The following is an 18,404-nucleotide window of genomic DNA, read 5'->3' on the forward strand; positions in this document are numbered from 1 at the left end:
CTGTCTTTTATGGCCAACACAGTAAGAAGTTTAACAACACCAGGTTAAAGTCCAACAGGTTTATTTGGTAGCAAAAGCCACACCAAAGTACTGTGTTTACCCCAGTCCAACGCCGGCATCTCCACATCATGACTTTTATGGCCAAGCCAGTTCTAAATCCATCTAGTTAGTTCACCCCTGATCCCGTGTGAGTTAACCTTTTTGCACCAGCTTGCCATATCAAATGTTTTACTAAAGTCCATGTACACAACATCCACAGCCCTTCCCTCGTCAACCATTTTTGTCACCTCCTCAAAAAACTCAATCGAATTAGTGAGACATGACCTCCCTTGTACAAAACAATGCTGTCTGTCACTAATAAGACATTTTGTTCCAAACGTGTATCGATCCTATCCCAAAGAATCCTCAACAATTTCACTATCACTGATGTCAAGCTCACTGGCCTATAATTACCCGGGTTATCCTTGCTACTCTTTTTAAATAACGGGACAACATTGGCTATCCTCCAATCCTTTGGGACCTCACCTTGGCCAACGAGGAAACAAAGATTTCTGTCAGAGACCCAGCAATTTCCTCTCTTGTCTCCCTCAGTAATCTGGGAAAGATGCCATTTGGTCCTGGGGATCTGTCTACCTCAATGCTTTCTAATACACCTAACACTTCCTCCCTCATAATGATGACTTACTCTAAAGGGTTTACACACCCCTCCGAGACACCATCAATCAATACACCACTATACAAGTGAAAAAACAAGAAAAATGTTGGAGCAAGTTGGCAACATTCAGATTTGTAATTTTTATGCATATGCCACCAATCTCAGGAAATTCTGAACCCGTAGTTAGACAACATAATCCATGACTTGGCTGACTTTGGATCTAATCTCTTCAATTTGTAAATTGAAATTACATTAAACACCATGCTATTAAATTTATCTACAATCTTTTGTATAATATTTGATTTATTATTGTCACATGTATTAGCATACAATAAAAAGTATTGTTTCTTGCGTGCTATACAGACAAAACATACCGTTCATTGAGAAGGAAAGGAGAGAGTGCAGAATGTAGTGTCACAGTCATAGCTAAGGTGTAGAGAAAGATCAACTTGATGTGAGATAGGTCCATTCAAAAGTCTGATTGCAGCAGGGAAGAAGCTGTTCTTGAGTTGGTTGGTACATGACCTCAGACTTTTGTATCTTTTTCCTGATGGAAGAAGGTGGTAGAGATTATGTCTGGGGTGCGTGGGGTCCTTAATTGTGGTGGCTGCTTTTCCGAGGCAGCGGGAAATGTAGACAGAGCGTATACATGAGAATAGGAGATGTGGATCAGAGCTCCCTCCATGCATAGAGGGGCATGCAGACGGAGAGGCATAAACACATACACAGAGACACACAATTGGTGAAGGCCTGTGTGTGTGTTTAGCAAGTTAACTGTCAGCAATTGAGCTTTACATTTTTAACCTCAAGAGTCATTGATATGCTGGCTTCCATTTGGTCTTTGTTTGGTCCATTTAGTTAAGTGTTTTATTTGCTCAGCAAGGGAAGCTATCAGAGAGAAGGAAGAGGGCAAGAACTTTAATCTATGTAATACCTTTCACAATGTCAAGATACCCCAAAGTGCTGTGCAGCAAAGTAAATTCTTTTGAAAAGCTGTTGTGAGATGGAGGAAACACGAAACTCAATTGACGAATAGCAAGTTCAGTTCCACAAGCAGCAACCTGACAACCGGATCATCTGGGTTTTCTTTGTGATATTAGTTTAGGGGATGGCTGTTGTCTGGAACAGCAGGGAGATGTCCCAGCTCTTCATAATAGTAAGAGATATTTTCCAGCCATCTGATTATCTGGATGATGGTACCTGCAACAGTGCAGCACTCCCTCGAATGCCAGTCGGTATTTGTGTGCTCGAGTCTCTGGAGTGGGTCTTGAACCTCCAAGCTTCTGAGAAGCTGAGACTGCGGAAAAGAGCTGGTGCTAAACATTTGTTTTTCCAATGCCATCTAACTAGGGGGAATGGACTTCATTCAGGAGAAAATGGAGTGTAGTATAAATAAAAGCAAAATATAGTGGATGCTGGAATCTGAGGAGTGTGGTGTAGATTTTCCAAGCTTTGCAAGTTTATATATGCAAAGTGCATAGCCTTCAAATTGAATAGATGCATTGCTGATCACCAAAGCCATGTACAGGACCTCCAATACTGCTGTCTCCTCATAAATATGGGAGGTGATGACCTAGTGGTATTATTGCCAGACTATTAATCTAGAAACTCAGCTAAATGGCAGATGGTGGAATTTGAATTCAATTTTTAAAAATCCGGAATTCAGAATCTACTGATGACCATGAAACCATTGTCGATTGTCGGAAAAACTCATCTGGTTCACTAACGTCCTTCAGGGAAGGAAATCTGCCGTCCTTAACTGGTCTGGCCTACATGTGACTCCAGACCCACAGCTGTGTGGTTAACTCCCAACTGCCCTCTGAAATGCCCAAGCGAGACACTCAATTAAAAGGCAACTTGGGATGGGAAATAAATGTTAGCCAGCCAGCAACACCTATGTCCACGAAATGTATGTCTGGGGTGCGTGTCTCCAGAACCAGGGATCACAGTCTGCGGATTCAGGGTAGACCATTTAGGACGGAGATGAGGAGACATTTCTTCACCCAAAGAGTCGTGAGTCTATTGAATTCATTACCACAGGAAGTAGTTGATGCCAAAACATTGGATGGATTCAAGAGGCGGCTGGATATAGCACTTGGGGTGAATGGGATCAAAGGTTATGGGGGGAAAAAGCAGGATTAGGCTATTGAGTTAGATGATCAGCCATGATCGTGATTGGCAGAGTAGGCTCGAAGGGCCAAATGGCCTCCTTCTGCTCCTATCTTCTGTGTTTCTATGAAATGAATAAAACAAAATGTATGAAATTAAAGCGCTTGTATGAGTTCTGACGAGCTTTCATTAAAATGTTACAAATGTTCAATGCAGTAAGATATGATCAGGATAAGAAATGAGATATTTGGTATTGTGTGAACACTAAATATCATAAGTAAACAACATTCATGTGGAACATTTACATCAGCAATTCTCAAAACCTGTATTTTTTTAGAAAGTTGAATGGGAACCTTTGGTAAATTCTGAAAACTGATTTCACATTCAAAAAGTTAAAGAATGACTAGACTGTGCTGACGGTATATTGTATATTAAGAAAATACAGCTTTTATTCTACTGACAGTTAGTAGCTGTCAGTAACATTTTTGCTGGCCCCTCATGCAGGAATATATTTGAATGAATTTTCCTCTCTAGATTCACCATTCAATGCTTTTTACGCTGCTGTTGTCAGTGAGGGGACGGGGCTGTGATTATTATTGTGGAGCTCAGTAGTTGCAGGAAAATATGGACCGAGATTGTCCAACCTCCCAGCCGGGTGTTTCCCGCCAGCTGGAGTTGCCGCGTTGCTTGCTAGTGGTGGGATTCTCTGGTCCTGTCGCTGTCAATGGGAATACCACGCCGGCGGGAAACCGCAGGGGTGCGCTGCTGGTGGGACCGGAGAATCCTGCCGGCGGGAACACCCGGAAAAGTCCGGCCATGGCCTCCAGCATGTAATATTTATCACTTATTGCAGAATTTCCTCTTCCTTTTGCACCATTCAAGTGTCACAGTGATGTGGATGTGCCATGAAAGAAGTGCAAGACTGCAAGAAAACTTGGGTCATTTGAATATGTGTCTATATTAAGCAAGTTTGATTAGACAATTAAAATTGAGAAAGAGGGACTCTAAGGAACGGAGATGCAATCTGTGGCTAACTAAGGAAGTTAAAGACGGCATTGGAATGATAAGTGCATAATTTTGCAAAAATGAATGGTAGATCAAAAGATTAGACAGAATATAAAGGCCAGCAAATAATGACTGAAAAAACTAATAAGGATGGAAAAAGTATTAAAGTTTATTTATTAAAAGTTTATTTCTTAGTTACAAGTAGGCTGACATTTACACTGCAATGAAGTTACTGTGAAAATCCCCTAGTCGCCACACTCCGGCGCCTGTTCGGGTACACCGAGGGAGAATTTAGCATGGCCAATGCACCTAACCAGCATGTCTTTCAGGCTGTGGGCGGAAACCCATGGAGACACGGGTAGAACGTGCAGACTCCGCACAGACAGTCACCCAAGTCGGGAATCGAACCTGGGTCCCTGGCACTGAGGGAACAGTGCTAACCACTGTGCCACCATGCTACCCAGAAAGCTAGCAAGAAATATAAAGGCAGTTAGCGTTAGTTTTTTTTTACTGATACTTAAATAGGAAAAGAGAAAGGAAAGTAAGTGATCCTCGAGCAAGCAGGGACATTAATAATGGAAAATAAGGAAATGGTGGACGAATTGAACAGATATTTTACATCTGTCTTCACTGCGGAAGATACAACTAACATCCCGGTTCCCAATTGCCCTTGAGAAGGTGGTGGTGGTGGTGAGCTATTTTCTTGAACTGCTGCAGTCCATGGGATGTAGGTGTACCCACAGTGCTGTTAGGAAGGGAGTTCCAGGATTTTGATCCCGTGACAGTGAAGGAATGATGATATAGTTCCAAATCAGGATGCTGTGGAGCTGCATGGGGTGGTCTTCCCATGTGTCTGCTGCTCTTGCCCTTTGAGGTGGTCAAGGTCATGGGTTTGCAAGGTGCTGTCAAAAGATCCTTGGTGAGTTGCTGCAGTGTATCTTGTAGGTGGTACAAACTGCTGCCATTGTGCGTCAGTGGTGGAGGGAGTAAATGTTTAAGTGGTGGATGGGGTGCCAAACAAGCAGGTTGCTTTGGATAGTTTCAAGCTACCTGAGTGTTGTTGGAGCTGCACTCATGCAGGCAAGTGGAAAGCATTCCATCACACTGCTGAATTGTGCCCTGTAGATGGTGGGCAGGCTTTGGGAAACCAGGAGGTGAGTTACAGACTGCAGTATTCCCAGCCTCTGACCTGCTCTTGTACCCACAGTATTGATATGACTGGTTCAATTCAGTAAACAAAAGGAGGTTAACAGAGGGGGATTTGGTGATGGTAATGCCATTGAATGTCAAGTGTCGGTGATTAGACCCTCTCCTGTTAGAGATGATCATTGCCTGGCACATGCGGCAAGTAACATTCAGACCCCTTATCAGTGCAAGCCTGAATGTTGTCCAAATCTTTCTGCATATGGACATGGACTGCTTTAGCATCTGAGGAGTCACAAATAGTGTTGAACATTGTGCAATTATTATACAAACATAGAAAATTCTAGCAGGAGGAGGCCATTTGGCCCTTCGAGCCTGCTCCAACATTCATTATGATCATGGCTGACCATCCAACTCAATAGCCTGATCCTGCCTTCTCCCCCATATCCTTTGATCCCTTCCACCCTAAGAGCTATATCTAACTCCTTGAAAACAAAAAATGTTTTAGTCCCAACTGCGTTGTGTAGTAGCAAATTCCACAGACTTGCCACACTCTGGGTGACCAAATTTCTCCACATCTCAATCCTAAAAGGTTTACCCCGTATCCTTAGACTATGACCCCTGGTTCTGGACACCCCCACGATCAGGAATATCTTTCCTGAATCTACTCTCTCTAGTACTGTTAGAATTTTATAGGTTTCTATGATATCTCCCCTCCTTTGTACCGAACTCCAGTGAATATGACCCTAACCAACTCAATCTTTCCTCGTACATCAGTCCGCCATCCCAATAATGAGTCGGTAATCTTCCTTTGCACTCCCTCTATAGCAAGAACATCCTTCCCCGGATAAAGTGACCAAAACTGCACACAATATTCCAGGTGTGTCCTCACCAATGCCCTGTATAATTGCAGCAAGGTATCCCTACTCCTATACCTGAATCCTCTTGCTACGAAGGCCAACATATCATTTGCCGCCTTTACCACCCAATAATTACCCTCAGCAACTGGTGTACAAGGATGTCCAGGTCTCATTGTACATTCCCCTCTCTTAATTTATAGCCATTCAGATAATCTGCTTCCTCTTTTTGCTTTTACATTTATCCACATTGTATTGCCTTGTCACGTATTTGCCCATTCACTCAGCAACTATCTCAACCTCTGACCTTACGATGGAGATGAAGTAGCTGAAGATGGTTGTGCTGAGGCCGCTACCCTGAGGAACTCCTGCAGTGAAGTCCTGGGACTGAAATGATTGACTTCCAGGAACCACCTGTCTTCCTTTTGTGCTAATGGCTGCCTCCAGTGGAAAATTTCCCCTCATGATTCCCATTGACTCCAGCTTTGCTCGCGCTCCTTGATGCCACACTCGGTCAAATGTTGTCTTGATGTCAAGGGCAGTCACTGTCACTTCACCTGAAGTCCAGCATGTTGTCCATGTTTGGACCAAAGCTGTAATAAGTTCAGGAATTGTGTATCCTTTGGCAAAACTCAAACTGAGTATCAGTAAGCAGGCTATTGCTGACTATACGCTGCTTGATAGCACTGTCAGTGCTAAATCACTTGGCTTATGATCAAGAAAAGATTGATGGGGCAGTAATTGGCTGGGTTTGATTTGCCTGCTTTTTGTGGACAGGGCATACCTGGGCAATTTTCTACAGTGCCAAGTAGATGCCAGTGTTATAGATGCACTGTACTCTTAATTTACTGGAGTGGAATATTCAACTTATAAGTATAAAGGAATTTATTGAAGATGAGCAACCCACTGGATGCCTGAATTTACAGTCTTAAGTTGCCGATCTCAAGGTTGCAGGAAAATCTGGTTCACAGTATCTGATTGTCACCCTTTAGATTTGTATTGGAATGGCACTAATGTAAAGGTAAGCATTTTCTAGACACTGAGCAAACTGATTTACTATTGATCCCAATAAAGATTTGAGCTTTAATGGATTTGCTTAGGTGAAATAAACCAGAGATCCTTCTGTTCCTTGTATGGTTAATCTATTTAGAGATTGAAAGCTGTTTTTTTTAAATCTGCTATTTGTTACCTTTTCGAAAAAGCATGAGGTTTTTTATCTGTGCGTGGAGATTTGATCAAAATGGTGCAGAGTTTACAAATCTTGACCATTACTCTTTTTGTAGTCTTGTAACAACGCTCATTTAATTTTGTTTCCCTGGTGGCACTCTACTAGCTGGCTTATGAGCATTCTTCCTCCCCCTCCTTCACTTTGTTAATCTCAAATCATTTAGATTAATTATAGTTGCTGCCCTCCTGCAGCCCTGGTTGAGATAAGGTAGAATCATAGAATCCTTACAGTGCAGAAGGAAGCCAATTGGCCCATTAAGCCTGTACCAACAACAATTCCATGCAGGCCCTACCCCCCCCCCCCCCCGTAACCCCATGTATTGACGCTGTTAATCCTCTGGCAGCACGGCAGAACAGTGATTAGCGCTGCTTTCTCACAGCGCCAAGAACCCGGGTTTGATTTCCGGCTTGCATCACTGTCTGTGCAGAGTCTACACGTTCTCCCCATGTCTGCGTGAGTTTCCTCCGGGGGAATCAGGTTTCCTCCCACAGAACAAAAGGCGTGCTGGTTAGATGAATTGGCCATGCTAAATTTTGTGGGGCAGGACAAATTTCAGGATGGATTCCATCGAGGAGGGAAAAAAAAATCAGCGTCTAAAAATTGCGGCCGCCGACAACCTGACAGCTCCAAGGTCTTCTGCTCTTCCTCATAGAAATTTAACTGATTGCACGGTGGCACAGTGGTTAGCACTGCTGCCTCACAGCACCAGGGACCCAGGTTCGATTCCCAGCTTGGGTGACCGTGCGGAGTCTGCACATTCTCCCCGTGGCTGCGTGGGTTTCCTTCGGGTGCTCCGGTTTCCTCGCACAGTCCGAAAGACGTGCTGGTTAGGTGCTTTCGCCGTGCTAAATTCTCCCTCATCCGAACAGGTGCCGGAGTGTGGCAACTAGGGGATTTTCACAGTAACTTCATTGCAGTGTTAATGTAAGCCAACTTCTGACACTAATAAATAAACTTGAACTTAAAAAACCTAACTCTGAACAGACCAGTGTGGAAGCTATTTGACACATTGTCACACTGAAAGCACCTAATGAGCCACAGGAATACTTTGGTTACTAGGAAATCTTTGCTCGGCAGGTCACTCCGTGAGATGCAAAAGTGTTCCCATGGCAATGCAGCAAAACTGGATTCCTGAGTGAAGGAGCAACAAAAAGGAATAGCCTTGGTCTTTTCCCCAGGGGAGGGGAGTCCAAAACCAGAGGGCAAAGGTTTAAGGTGAGAGGGGAAAGATTTAAAAGGAACCTGAGGGGCAACATTTGCACGCAGAGGGTGTTGCATATATGGAATGAGGAGGTGGTAGAGATGGGTACAATTACAACATTTAAAAGACATTTGGACAGGTACATGGATAGAAAAGGTTTAGAGGGATATAGGCCAAACGCAGGCAAATGGCTTGAGTTCAGTTTAGGAAACCTGGTCGTCATGGCCGAGTTGGGCCGAAGGGCCTGTTTCCATGCTGTGTATCTCTATGACTCTATGAATCAGGAGTAAGTAGTACATCCTGGAAGGAAGGTTGCTTTCATAAATTGTCAACATTGAGAGCATTCAAATGGTTATTGGATAAATATATGGATGATATTGGAATAGTGTAGATTAGAGGGGCTTTAGATTGGTTTCACTGGTCGGCGCAACATCGAGGGCCGAAGGGCCTGTACTGCGCTGTAATGTTCTATGTTCTATAAATTGGGAGGAAAGAGGAAGATATAAAGAGTACTTCTGAAAGGTGGTTAGCGGGGGATGGGAAGCAAGGTGCCACCACGCTGCTCGATGAAGGAAGTGAAAACAACTGAAACAGTCCAGGAGAAAGAAAGTGGCAAGACGGGTATTCTTTCCATTGCGAAAAATCTTCCTGTAGGTTCCAGATCTTAAAGAATTTGTAACAATTTGAAACAAAACTAATGTATTTTTACCTCCAGTGCCCTGTTGCAAAACAGTGTTTTTAACAATTGAAATCCTGCTATATAATATTGGTAACAACCATTTCAGTACATTGTTGCCATACTGTGCATTGTAATTTCAGTCTGTGTAATTTGAGAACGCACTTTAAGGAACACATCTGGATAGTGGATCTTTCTGTAGTCATAAAAGCAAAATACTGGAGATTTGAAATATAAACAGAAAGTGCTGGAAAAACTCAGCAGGTCTGTTTCAGGAGTCTCATCGGAATCAAAGAATAAAGTTAGCCCTGTTTCTCTGGATTATACAATCATTGCAGTCGTCATAATTGCAATTTACATTTGCACATGTTCCAGTAACACATCATCAAGGCCCAAGTTCAGGAGATTGAAACACGTGTTATCAATAATTTGTGACTGGTTTCTATAAAAGTCCTGCACATTAAGATGTATATTTTCAAAGGGGTGCAATTTAATCTGCAGTGTAGTCATGGATTATCCAAGAATATTTATACAGTTAGAAAATTAGTTTAGCTCATGGGGAGGCACGGTGGCACAGTGGTCAGCACTGCTGCCTCACAGCGCCAGGGACCCAGGTTCAATTCCCAGCTTGGAACATTGTCTGTGTGAAGTTCGCACGTTCTCCCTGTGTCTGCATGGGTTTCCTCCGGGTGCTCCGGTTTCCTCCCACAGGCCAAAAGATGTGCTGGTTAGGTGAATTGGCCATGCTAAATTCTCCCCCAGTGTACTCGAACAGGTGCCGGAGTGTGGCGACTAGGGGATTTCCACAGTAACTTCATTGCAGTTTTAATGTAAACCTACTTGTGACACTAATAAATAAACTTTTTAACTTGAATATTCAGGATTCGAAAGACAAGGATATCACTTATTTGACAGGCACAATGTCCTCTATTGCAAACTTTAATTTATAGAAATATTACCAGGAATTTTGCATATTGCTCTGCTTTTCATTAAACACTGCTTCTCATATCACGAGGCAAGATGTTGCAGCGGTGTTTTGACAAGATACATTATTCCATTTGGGTGGGGGAAAAAATAATTATTTTACACCGGCTTTCATTTACCTTTCAAGCACCTGTCAACAGTTTGCTTTTTGAGTGTCATGAAATGGATCGCGGTCACCATTGCCTGTCAGCTTTTTACAGCTACTGTTGCAAATTAATTTGTGCTGGAAACACTGACATGCCCTCTCTTTCTTTCCTAGGCAACACGTTCAGCACATTGGCAGGATTAGTTTTTGAATGGAACATAGTGAAAGATACAGAGGCTGCCGGATATTCAGACTCTCACAATGCACTGCGGTAGGTGGACTGGGTTTACCAGACATTAAGGTTAAAATCATTATGTTGCTCCTTCAGGGGCAGAACATGTGGCACACTGGTTAGCATTGCTGCCTCGCAGTGTCAGGGGCCCGGGTTCGATTCTGTCCTCGGGTGACTGTCCGTGTAGAGTTTGCACCTTCTCCCCATGTCTGCGTAGGTTTCCTCCCACAGTCCAAAAATGTGCAGGTTAGGTGGATTAGAACAAAGAAAATTACAGCATCGGAACAGGCCCTTCAGTCCTCCAAGCCTGCACCGACCACGCTGCCCATCTGAACTAAAAGCCCTAAACCTTCCGGGGACCTTATCCCTCCATTCCCATCCTATTCTGATCCCATCCTGACATCCCTGTCTTGAGAATTCTGAATATTCAAGTTTAAAAATTTGTTTATTAGTGTCACAAGTAGGCTTACATTAACATTGCAATGAAGTTACTGTGAAAATCCCCTAGACGCCACACTCCGGCACCTGTTCGGGTACACTGAGGGAGAATTTAGCATGGCCAATTCACCTAACCAGCACGTCTTTCAGACTGTGGGAGGAAACCGGAGGACCCAGTATTTGTGTCCTGGCACCCCTTAAACGTCACACATTGGCTACACTAAATTGCCCCTTAATTTCATGGAGATTAGGAGGATGGACTGAATGGCCTCCTGCACTGCAGGGATTCTATGATTCATCAGTGGCATCTTTACAGAAGAGCAAATAGAACATGCCTGTGTTTCAACGTATCCGTAACTAGTGGAAGAAAATAGAAAACCTTCCCTTAAAGCAGTTGATCTGCCAATAATAGCTTCATACGAGTTTCAAATTAGAGAGAATGTTACATGGAATTGTGATATTTTTTAAATCGGCTCTTAAGAAGTTGTGTGGAGTTCTAATGAGCGTTCAAGAAAAATTATACTGGCATTAATCAATTTAGAGCATCTGGAAGAGTAACTCAAGTATGAGGATTTTCATCTTGTGTCTTCACGCAAGTGTTGTCTGCCACATTTAGTTATTTTTCTCCTGCCAACCATGTCTGCCATTGAGCAGTTGATATTTGTCTGCATTGGTTATTTACATTTCCTGTTCCAGCAGACTTTCTGTATCAAGAGGCCTTGTCATATAGGCTCTAATGTGGAACGGAACTCTCCACTATCAGACTGTCACATCTGGTGTTTCTATTTGATTTGACAAGCCTTGCCTCATACAGATTCATTCAGCGAGCATGAGGAAGGGTGAAATGACTTAAGATTGCATCTCCTTGCCAAGATTATCCAGGCTGGAATGAGGGAATTGGCTTTGCTTTTTAAGAAGATAGTGCAAAGGAAGCAGTCAGAACACAGTCTCTGAACGATTTGCCCGTGGCGGATTACAAAGGAAACATTGCGAAAGTGTTCATATCCCTAGCATCCCTGAGTGCGTTCCACCTACACTCTGATAACATTGCGTAAAGAATAATTCCATCCTTCAGGCAACCACTTCCTCAGCCTCTTATCAGCATAGGCGACTGGCTCATGCTGTTTAAAGTGCAATTGATGCATGAGGCACTTTCATAAGCCGATGCTGCTTTTCATCTGATATTGCAGTTATCATCAGGGCAGGTGCTAGGTAGATTTTAAGTGTCCGCCTCCCCTTCTACATCAAATCAGTGCTGTCTTGAGTCCCTTATTTCTGCTATTCACGTATAAACTATGGTTCCCCATTAAATCAGGAGTCTTGTCCTAGGGGAATAACCACTGCACTCCCCCAGTTTCAAATGGGTATGCTTGTGGGTTGTACACAAAGCAGGGTTATCCTGTTACACATCTTTTAAAAATTAAGAATAGTTTTTAACCCACACTTCTGAATGTTTGCGAAAGAGATACTTGCGAACAGAAGTTTTTTTTAAAGTTTAAGTTTATTTATTATTGTCACAAGTAAGGCTTACATTAACACTGCAGTGAAGTTACTGTGAAAATCCCCTAGTCGCCACACTCCGGTGCCTGTTCGGGTACACGGAGGGTGAATTTAGCATGGCCAATGCACCTAACCAGCATGTCTTTCAGACTGTGGGAGGAATATTTTTGTAATATTTTTGTAATATGTGTTTGTAATATTTATTAATGATCTGGATGAGGGTATAGTTGGGTGGATTAGCAAATTTGCTGATGACACCAAAGTCGGTGGTGTGGTAGACAGTGAGGAAGGGTGTCGTAGTTTGCAGGAAGACTTAGACAGGTTGCAAAGTTGGGCCGAGAGGTGGCGGATGGAGTTTAATGCGGAGAAGTGTGAGGTAATTCACTTTGGTAGGAATAACAGATGTGTTGAGTATAGGGCTAACGGGAGGACTTTGAATAGTGTGGAGGAGCAGAGGGATCTAGGTGTATGTGTGCATAGATCCCTGAAAGTTGGGAATCAAGTAGATAAGGTTGTTAAGAAGGCATATGGTGTCTTGGCGTTTATTGGTAGGGGGATTGAATTTAGGAGTTGTAGCGTTATGTTGCAACTGTACACAACTCTGGTGCGGCCGCACTTGGAGTACTGTGTGCAGTTCTGGTCCCCACATTACAGGAAGGATGTGGAGGCTTTGGAGAGGGTGCAGAGGAGGTTTACCAGGATGTTGCCTGGTATGGAGGGGAGATCCTATGAGGAGAGGCTGAGGGATTTGGGATTGTTTTCGCTGGAAAGGCGGCGGCGGCTAAGAGGGGATCTTATTGAAACATATAAGATGATTAGAGGTTTAGATAGGGTGGATAGTGATAGCCTTTTTCCTCTGATGGAGAAATCCAGCACGAGGGGGCATGGCTTTAAATTGAGGGGGGGTAGTTATAGAACCGATGTCAGGGGTAGGTTCTTTACCCAGAGGGTGGTGAGGGATTGGAATGCCCTGCCAGCATCAGTAGTAAATGCGCCTAGTTTGGGGGCGTTTAAGAGATCCGTAGATAGGTTCATGGACGAAAAGAAATTGGTTTAGGTTGGAGGGTCACAGTTTTTTTTTTTTTAACTGGTCGGTGCAACATCGTGGGCCGAAGGGCCTGTTCTGCGCTGTAATGTTCTATGTTCTATGAAACTGGAGCACCCGGAGGAAACCCATGCAGACACAAGGAGAATGTGCAAACTCCACACAGACAGTGACCCAAGCCGGGAATTGAACCTGGATCCCTGGCGTTGTGAGGCAGCAGTGCTAATACCGTGCCACCATGCAATCAGTTAAATCTCAATGAGGAAGAGAAAAGGCCTTGGAGCTGTCAGGTTGTTGTCGGCCATAATTTTTAGATGTTGATTTTTTTTTCCCTCCTCGACTGAATGCATCCTGAAATTTATCCTGCCCCACACATTTTTTAAAAATGCGCTTTGTAGAGCTGCCCTGGATTTTTGTTCCCCTGAAAGTGCAATGACTGTTGCTATTGTGTGTGAGGTCACCGTGCGGGCGGCATGGTGGCACATTGGTTCGCACTGCTGCCTCACAGCGCCAGGGACCCGGGTTGAATTCCTGTCTCGGGTGACTGCCTGTGTGATTTGCACGTTCTCCCCGTGTCTGCGTGGGTTTCCTCCAGGTGCACTGGTTTCCTCCCACAGTCCAAAGATGTGTGGGTTAGGATGATTGACCGTGCTAAATTGCCCCTTAGTCTCAGGGGGTGGGGGGGGGGCGGGGATGGGTGGGGAGATTAGCGGGGTAAATATGTGGGTTTACAGGGAAAGGGCTTGTTTGAGATTGTTGTCGGTGTGGAAGTGATGGGCCAAATAGCCTCCTGCACTGCAAAGATTCTATGATCATATAACTGTTAAGTGGAGCTTAGATTTATACAAATCACTATTTGTTCCTATTTGAGCCTGTTTTTAAGAATTGTTATTCTGTTCAGTGTAAACTATAAGAATGCATCGTTTTAGATGCCATTGACTTCTTGGAGATGAATGATCAGTAATTTCCTTTACATATTTTGGTTTTAATATTTGTAAATTTGCTTAGCACTTTGTACATAATGTAGATTTAATCTTTGCTTTCAAAAAAGATTATACAGTATGCCATGGTGATGTTTTCATGTATAATACTTTAAACAGCATTTACAAATGTTTTAGTTCCTGAAAATGATTTGTTTGTTTATTTTAAACATCTGATGATGTAAGTCCTCTTCAAACACATTTTTTTCCTTCCTTCTCCCTAATCCACTGAAAGCTGTGAAGCACCAAACCACTAACGGAATAGCAGATTTGGGCATTTGGAACTGAGCATTCGGTTTCCGATCTTGTATTATAAATAGCACCAAGGTGATAGGAGGCAGCCATTGTGAACTAAATATTTTGTACAGATGAGTCAGCTGATTTGAACATTTCTGGATAATTTGTCCGCCTTCGTTTCTCCGCAATAAAGAACTAATGTTTTGTAAACAACACAAACGTTTGTTGCAGGATACTCAAGTTTTCTGAATCTACCTACACTCCACCTACCTACATATCTGAAATGGAGAAACATGGCAAACAAGGGGATACAGTCTTGGTGTCAGGAATGAAAACTGGAAATTCAAAATTGAAAGGGAAAATACAGGAAGCAATTTACAAGGTAATTTAATATTGATGAATTTATAAATTGCCTTTCTTTCACGTTTTGTGCTCGATGCAAGGAAATGGGCAGGCAACCTACTCCTGGAGCTTTCTTTCCTTTTGTTGAACTCGCTATTATAGACCATTCATTGTTGCCAATGGATTCTAAGCCATAACGTTGTCCCTAATAAGTGTTATTTTTATTAATGGCCCACAACTTCCTGGCTCCCCAGTGTCAGATTTGGAGACTGCCCCATTGGAGAATCCCTCTTGGAAGTTCCCAAGTAAGAGTTTACGCAGCGCTTGTCCAGAAGGGCTAACTTTCCCTGAGGACAAAGAAAGAACAAAGGAAATTACAGCACAGGAACAGGCCCTTCGGCCCTCCAAGCCTGCACCGACCATGCTGCCCGACTTAACTAAAACCCCCTACGCTTCCGGGGACCATATCCCTCTATTCCCATCTCATTCATGTACTTGTCAAGGCGCCCCTTAAAAGTCACTACTGTATCCGCTTCCATTACCTCCCCGGCAACGAGTTCCAGGCACCCACCACTCTCTGTAAAAAATCTGCCTCGTACATCTCTTTTAAAACTTGCCCCTCGCACCTTAAACCTATGCCCTACAATTGTACTACATTGGGAACCGTCCAACAAAGTGATTCAAATCACCAATTCAGATGGTTCTGCTGGTTTTACCCTCCAAACTAATCTGAATGAGTTAAAAGGCAGAAAAAAACCCCACATCTAACCTCAGTAACTATTCTAAAGACCCAGACCGAGCCCTGCATGGGACACACTCCTGGGGATTCCCCTACACCTTCCTCAACTTAGCACCTCACCAACCCAGCCCCATGCCGCCAACCCCACCGCCAGTGCCCAAACCCCACCCCCCACATTCCATTCACTCACCATAAAAACTTCTCCCTTTCGATGGGATCTTCAAACTCACTTGCTTTGCAACAGTGAGTCTCACCCGACCTGAATCAAGAAGGTTGGGCGGGATGGCGCTTTAGAATTCAAGTGCAGCTAAATCGGTGCAGAGTGGCAGTCTGCCCCTGATTTCCACTCTGAGGAAGTCACAGCCAATGTCTTGATCATCATCCAGTTTTTCAGCGGGTACGTGAGCCTCAAGCATCTGTCGAAGCTTTAAAGTTCACATTTTTCAGCATTAAATTAGTCCATTTGTTAACTATAAAGCAAAGGTAATCCCAGCTTGTTTTTGCACGTTTTCATGTTCTTTCCTATGCCAAAGGTTTAACCTTTCTATTGATTGAGTGTGGAGAGGGAAACTTTTTTAAAGAAAACATATAATTCAGTGCATAGACTTTAAGTTTGATTTGTGGGGTTCGGGTCATTTGCAATAACTCCCCAGTTGTAAATCAAATCAAATTCTGCAAGACTTAACCATCTGGCAAGAATGAACACTTCAACTGGTGAATTCAAAAGGTCTATTAACCATTCAAAAGTAACATGTCAAAAAGATAAAAAGCCAGCTGTCAATTATCAGTAATTAACAGCAAGAGGAGAAAGCTTAACTCTAACAATTACAACAGGCATCACAGAACCTCTTCGGTTGATCAGGCTGAAAAATATAAAGTGATAACCCCAAAATGTGGATAGCAAACGTGGGGTGGGAATTTCTGGCCGCGCTCGCCCCAAAACTGGAAAATCCCACCCGAGGTCAATTGACCTGCACGTGGTCCGTCTTCCGCCCACTCTGATTCCTGTGGCAGAGGGAATGGGAAAATTCACCCCAGGTTTCTCACTTTTTGTTTCATACCCAGCCCATCATAGCCAGGTTGTTGGAAATGGCCAATAACCCCATTGGTTTTAGTTAATTACAGGCGTTATCTTAGCCTTCAGACAATGGCTTCTCTTAGGCTCAGTTAAGATAGAGAATCTGGTGAACTGGTGTAACAACAATAATCTCTCCCTCAATGTCAACGAAACGAAGGAGATTGTCATCACCTTCAGGAAGCGTAAAGGAGAACATGCCCCTGTCTAAATCCAGTAAGAAGTTTAACAACACCAGGTTAAAGTCCAACAGGTTTATTTGGTAGCAAAAGCCACACAAGCTTTCGGAGCTCCAAGCCCCTTCTCACTCCGAAAGCTTGTGTGGCTTTTGCTACCAAATAAACCTGTTGAACTTTAACCTGGTGTTGTTAAACTTCTTACTGTGTTTACCCCAGTCTAACGCTGGCATCTCCACATCCTGTCTAAATCAACAGGGATGAAGTAGAAACCTGTCCTGGTCCCCCCATGCCGACACTATAGTTCAGAAAGCCCACCAACGCCTCTACTTTCTCAGAAGATGAAGAAAATTTGGCATGTCAGCTCCGACTCTCACCAACCTTTACAGATGCACCATAGAAAGCATTCTTCCTGGTTGTATCACAGCTTGGTATGGCTCCTGCTCTGCCCAAGACCGCAAGGAACTACAAAAGGTCGTGAATGTAGCCCAGTCCATCACGCAAACCAGCCTCCCATCCATTGATTCTGTCTACACTTATCGCTGCCTCGGCAAAACAGTCAGCATAATTAAGGACCCCACGCACCCCAGACATACTCTCTTCCACCTTCTTCCGTCGGGAAAAAGATGCAAAAGTATGAGGTCACGTACCAACCGACTCAAGAACAGCTTCTTCTCTGCTGCTGTCAGACTTTTGAATGGACTTCCCTTGCATTAAATTGGTCTTTCTCTACACCCTAGCTATGTCTGTAACACTACATTCTGCACTCTCTCATTTCCTTCTCTATGAACAGTATGCTTCGTCTGTATAGCGGGCAAGAAACAATACTTTTCACAATGTGCTAATATATGTGACGATAATAAATCAAATCAAATATAAGAGATATAGCTTAAGTATCGAACAATAATTGGTTAACTTAACTGTTTGTCGATTTAGAATTGCGGCAGTCTGAATAAAACCCCATTCAGTCAGTCAAGGCCATGAAAGGTCTTGGGAATTCCCATCTTATCTCCATTTTACAATTCTTGTGATTTATGACTAGTGTACTTATAAATAAATGTTAATTATGAAACATTAGAAACTTTGTTACAGGTTATATTACCAGCCTTATTAATTCATCTGTTGATTAATTACTTATTCTTTAATTGCCTCACAATTAAGGCCTTTTATTTTACTTGACTGATCTGGCTGGTTTCCAGTAATGTAGGAACTAGTTTTAAAAATGACGCCTTATCTCAATGTTGGCACAAAATGGCATTTTAATCTTTCATTACAATTAAACTAACTTAAAAGTAAGCTGAGAATGGTTGGGTTACATTAAAACTATGGATGTTGAAAGTGCCAATGTTTATACATCTGAGATCTTTTTAGTGTTTTTGTCCCAAAGGTTTTAAGGTGAAGGAAATACTGTTTTAGCAAGTCGTGATAGAATCACCTGTAGCTGCAGGTGACTTGGTTTTTGTGGGTGCTGTTTTCTCCCTATACAGTGGCACTATCCTGTACTGTAAGTGGAATGTTTTTCAAGCAAGGCTGATTGGTAAATTAGGTTGAAAACTGAATTAACAGGAAACAACCTTGCATATATTACCCATCTTGGGTTGCCTTTGAGAAGGTTCTAGAACTGCTGTATCGTGTCCGTACTGCCGCAGTGCTATTGAGTAGGGTGTCCCAGGATTTTGATTCAGCGATGATGAAGG

At 43.1% G+C, this 18,404-nt stretch overlaps 1 protein-coding gene across 1 annotated transcript in view; it reads left to right on the top strand.

The window, feature by feature from the left end:
- The window catches only part of nup210 (nucleoporin 210), a 136,637-nt gene that overhangs the window by 21,735 nt on the left and 96,498 nt on the right, over positions 1-18,404 (top strand). Inside the window, exons 4-5 of the mRNA XM_078209673.1 lie at positions 10,118-10,214; positions 14,607-14,757. Coding sequence (XP_078065799.1) covers positions 10,118-10,214; positions 14,607-14,757 — 248 coding nt within the window. The remainder of the gene's footprint in view (positions 1-10,117; positions 10,215-14,606; positions 14,758-18,404) is intronic.

The sequence above is a fragment of the Mustelus asterias genome, chromosome 3, assembly GCF_964213995.1.
Source record: "Mustelus asterias chromosome 3, sMusAst1.hap1.1, whole genome shotgun sequence".
NCBI classification, from domain to species: Eukaryota; Metazoa; Chordata; class Chondrichthyes; order Carcharhiniformes; family Triakidae; genus Mustelus; species Mustelus asterias.